The 4,924-nt window shown below is 43.7% G+C and overlaps 1 protein-coding gene across 1 annotated transcript; it reads left to right on the top strand.

The window, feature by feature from the left end:
• The first annotated feature begins 1,166 nt into the window (after window positions 1–1,166).
• Window positions 1,167–2,639, top strand: LOC103189735. The gene is made up of 2 exons (XM_007910237.2): window positions 1,167–1,665; window positions 2,266–2,639. The coding sequence occupies exons 1-2, from the start codon at window positions 1,209–1,211 to the stop codon at window positions 2,481–2,483; spliced, it is 675 nt and encodes a 224-aa protein (XP_007908428.2). The 5' UTR covers window positions 1,167–1,208; the 3' UTR covers window positions 2,484–2,639.
• Window positions 2,640–4,924: the final 2,285 nt, after the last annotated feature.

The raw sequence follows: 4,924 nt of genomic DNA, 5'->3' as shown, positions 1-4,924 counted from the left end.
TGGCAACTCAAACATTGTAGCTCCCCGAGCACTGTATTGGACCATCAGTTTAGACGTTGTGATTTACAGGTCCCGAGGTGGGGCTTGAACACACAACTTTTTGATTTAGAATCAAGAGTGCTACCAACTGAGCCAGGCTGACACAACAACAAAAATAACAACAAATTACATTTGAATAGTGACTTTCACATCAGGAGGACATCCCAAGGTGCTAGGACAACAACAACAACAACTTGGATTTATATAGCGCCCTGCATGCCGGACGGCGTCTGAGAGCACTTTACAGTAACGGATCCCTGGGCTGAGCCGGGCTGTAGAGTTCTGGATGATCTGCAGCCTCTAAAGGGAGGATTTGAAAAGGCTGACGTGCATGGAGTTTGTACAGTGTTATGAATGCATGTAAGGTCTCCGCAGCTTGCGGTGTGATATAGGGGCAGAGCCGAGTGATGTTGTAGAGGTGGGAGAAGGCAGAGCGGGTCACAGCATGAATATAGGGTAGAAAGAATCGTTTAGGACCAAACAAAATTCCGGACTGTTACATTACATTTACAAAGCGCCTTTTACCCAAGGTGCTGAACAGTGGGAGCCGATGTGCTGGTGGGAGGGGGAAGGAAGGGAGGATAGCCAAAAGTGAAAGCCAGTGAAAAGCTGCTTCGCAAATATGATTTTCAGTTTTAACTTGACTGACTGGAACAAGACAGGTTTGTCTACGTTTCACCGCTCCTTCAATAATAATCCTTGCATTTGATATAGCGCTTTTCACGTCGGGAGGACGTCCCAAAGCGCTTCACAGAACACACTGTAAAGTGAATTGACTGTATATTTGTGGGCGAACGCGACAGCCAATTGCGCACAGCAGTGTCTCACAAACAATCGTGGATTGAAAATGACCAGTTTATTTTTTTTGTTTTGGAGGGATTATTATTATGCTGTGTGTGGAGTAAGGAAACTGGCCCAAGGTTTTGCCCTGCCTGGAATTGAACCAGGTGTCACCCTTGCAAGGCGAGCGCTCTAATCACTGAGCTGCAAGACTTCAGCATAAGGAAATAATTTACATAAAACCAGGCTTCTCTGTGATAAGCCATACCCTACCAGCTCACACTATAACCACACCCACACAAGCAGGGAGATAACCTGTAACGCAAACACTCCTGCACTTTACAGCAGGCAAGAAGCTGGACGCAGGCAGACAGTGAGTGAGCAGGAAAATGGTCTCCAGAGGTTCAAGTAAACCTTCCCTCCCAATATGGTTCTTGGCAATTGTCAGATCCCTGTGCTCTCAACAGTACCTTGCACGTGTTTTCAATGAACTGAAGCTGATCGATCATGTGGAGGTGGAATACTCAGAACTGAGTTCAGCTGAACTAGATCCGTCCTTGTTGAGGAAATGCTGGATGTGGAGGGGATGGCGATATATCTGCTTGGGGATCATATGCTTTGAACTTAGAGACCTGGGGTACCACTGGGTGTTTCCTGGTTGTTGTGGACTTACATGCCTGCTTCTTGAGAAACTATTGATCCGAGAAGCTCGAATATTTCTGGGCCTCAAGAATTACAAAACCCTGTATGTGTTCCACCACTCAGTTCTCCAGGGACGAATGAATTTGACGGATGTCTATGATTCCCTCTACGACAATGTCCTGAAGAGCACATCAAACAAAGCCGGTAGGTGCAATGCACATCTGTGTGTGTCCTCACTGCTCCATATCCATTAACAGCAATAGTTTGCCTTTACTCAAAACCCGTCAATCGGGGTAGTGTGTTGGAGTGTTTACAGTGTTAGTTGTGTTAGTATCTGACCATAGGGTTCTGCTTTATGTTGTTAGCCTGGCTCAGTGGTAGCGCTCTCGCCTCTGAGTCAGAAGGTTGTGGGTTCAAGTCTTGTATCTGAACTTGAAATCATAGTGTAAACTGACGCCCCATTCAATGCTGGGGGTGGATGTTCGATTGCCAAAGGTGCCATCCTTCAGACGAGACATGAAAACAAGGTTCTGTCTGTGCCTTTCAGGAGGGCATGAACAATCCTGTGGCGCTATTCAAAAATCGAAGGAAATTTCTCTTTCCTCGGCCAAGAGATCCCAAGTAAAAGCATCTCTCACCTCATAGCTGTTTATGGGATATTGCTATTCACAAAATTGCCTGATGCATTGACCAACAAAATATACAGTTCTACACTTCACAATAAACGCTGTGAAGGCACTTTGCATGTCTGCCTGACGTGAAAGGCACTGTAATAAATGTAAAGATTATTATTATTATTTACAGGAAAGGAATCTATCATCTTCATTGTGGACGATGTGCAGGACGGCAAAACTGCACAGGATAATATCAAAGCTGAACAACCAACCTTAAGCCAATGTTGCAAAAGCATTTTCGTCTTCCAGAAAACTGAGGAGAATGGATGGAACCAACAGGAAGATTGCAGATTAAAGAAATTTCTCCAAACGTATTCCAATGCTGATGAATTGACCAAAGTGGAATAAAGATTCAAATGATCTTTCAATGTATTCCTTCCTGTTTGGTCTGTGAGAGGTAGAGAATACCAGAACCTTATTCTGGTTCAGTATCTTATTCTGATTTCAGTTTCCCTGAGAATGAACTTTTTTTAACAGTTTATTTTATTATGGGAATAGCACAAATGCCAGAATATTTGTAGGCAAATAAAGAGAATTTGTGGAGTTCTGTAGCTCAGTGGTTAAAGCACTCACCTCACAAGCAAGCAAGAGACCTGGGTTTGATTTCCTGCAAGGTAAAATGTTGGGCAAATTTCATTAGTCCACGTGCCTCTGTTTATCTAAGTAAGTAGGAACCTGATTGTTAGTCGAATGGCAGATCACCTTTCCGAGGTATAATTCGTTCAAAAATAATAATAAAATATTTTCACTTCAATGCATAACTGTTTGTGGGACTCTGCTGTGTGCAATTGGCTGCTGCGCTTCGCCCACAATATTTATAGTCAATTCACTTTACAATGTATTATGTGAACTGCTTTGAGACATTTCAAAGACCTGGTAAGACACTTTATTAAATGCAAAAATAATTTTATTATAGAATACAATCTCTTTATTTGCTGACAAAAACAGAGTCACTATACTTTAAACTCCTGAGTTACACTTTGAGATCTTTATGCAATGACATAAGGTGCTGATGCTAAAACAAATATGGTAAAGGAAGGATTTTCCAGTGGAGTTAACTGGCACTCTCTCACTTTATACCTTCCAGTGCAAATTAAGTCAATAATTTTGTAGATGATGTACCTTTTAAATGTACAGAAAATAAACCTCTTTAACATGAAACAGAGTCTTAATGATGTTTGTACATTTCCCTTAATCTACTTGGTCAGTTGCTGCACACCTTCATACAATCGTAGAATCTGACTGCACAGAAGGAGTTTCAGCACCTCCCGATAAGAAAGGCGCTGTTCATATATAATACATACCACCGTTAGTCAAAAAGATTACATATATATTGACCGATTGGGCTTTCAGTCTACCTGCCCCAACTCTTTGGAACTTCTCAAGGAGCCCATTTCTTCATTTCCACCAATGTCCAATTCAAAACATTTCTCTTTATCGTGCCTTCAGTCATCTCCACGACCCCACTTCCCACCTTCACCCACCCCCCCATACATCACCCATCCCACATTCACCCACTCCTGAATCCGAACCCAAGCTTGGGCCAAACCCAATTGTCCAGCACCTTGGGATGTCCTCCCAATGTGAAAACATAAATTTGTTGTTTGGTTTTATTGTTCCCTATTAAGCACAGTGAAACGATTCTGGGTGTGTCATGAAATAATATATGTGCTCATAGTTAAGTGCTTTGATGATCAGAAATAATATATGTGCCCAGAGTTAAGTGCTTTGATGATCCTGGCTCACACTTGTCCTCATTGAAACCATGAAACACATCCTCCCAGCATTATGGTCAAAGAGGAACCCAGCAGCAAATAGGGAACCGATTTTTATGAAAATTGATTTCTCTCGCTGTGACAAGCCAAATGCTGCTTATTCACATTGTCACCACAGTCTCTAAGCAGGGAGATACCATGTAGCCCAAATGCTCGCACAATTCACAACAGAAGCTGAATGCAGGCAGACATGCAGTGGCCTGGAGAATGGACTATAGAGGTTTAAGTGAACTTCTCCTAATAATGCGTTCCTTGGCAATTGTCAGATCTGTGTGCACTCAATGGGACTTATACAGACTCTGAGAACTGGGAGTGTGAAAGGCAGCTTGGGTGGAATTTGACTGGAGAAGAAATGGGAACCAGCCCAAATGTTATAATATAATATTACCTTCATTTAGCGCGTTTCACACTGGGAGGACGTGCCAAGGCACTAGACTAGACAGTCAGGGATTTGAATCCGAGCTGGGTATCGGGTCGGGAAGGAGGAGGGTAGGAGAGTGACTGCTGTCTCAGTCAAAGAGGAGGGTTTTAAGATGTGCCTTGAGGAGGCAAGGGAGGAAGTGTGGCTAAGAGGGGGGAAGTTTCAAAGGGTGGGGGCAGAGAGACTGAAGGCCCAACCGCCAATGATGGGCAGATCAGGTGGTGCACATGGAGCAGGCCACAGCTTGCTGAGAGGAGGATCAGATAGGTTGATATGGGGTTAGCAGGTTGCAGAGATAGGGAGGAGCAAGGACCTTTAAAAGAAAAGATGAGGATTTTGAATTCTATCCTCTGGGAGATTGGAGTCATCGAGCCTGATCCCTGGACAAATAAAGGCTTCTCGAAACACCCCGGACACAATAGATGGCAGCACGGTGAAGTACTCCTACCCAGAGACAGGAAAAGGGAGCCTATGGCCCCAATCACATTGACAGGAAGCGATTTGGCTGCTTCGAGTGAGGTTTTGAGCAGTGTAAGTCTGAGCTGGTTAGAGCTATAAAGGGTGATCAGCTTACACGAAGGAGTGTATAGGAG

This window comes from Callorhinchus milii, unplaced genomic scaffold, assembly GCF_018977255.1.
Source record: "Callorhinchus milii isolate IMCB2004 unplaced genomic scaffold, IMCB_Cmil_1.0 Scaffold30, whole genome shotgun sequence".
Taxonomy (NCBI): Eukaryota; Metazoa; Chordata; class Chondrichthyes; order Chimaeriformes; family Callorhinchidae; genus Callorhinchus; species Callorhinchus milii.
The sequence above is the reverse complement of the archived record's forward strand: the minus strand, read 5'-3'. Positions and strand labels throughout refer to the sequence as shown.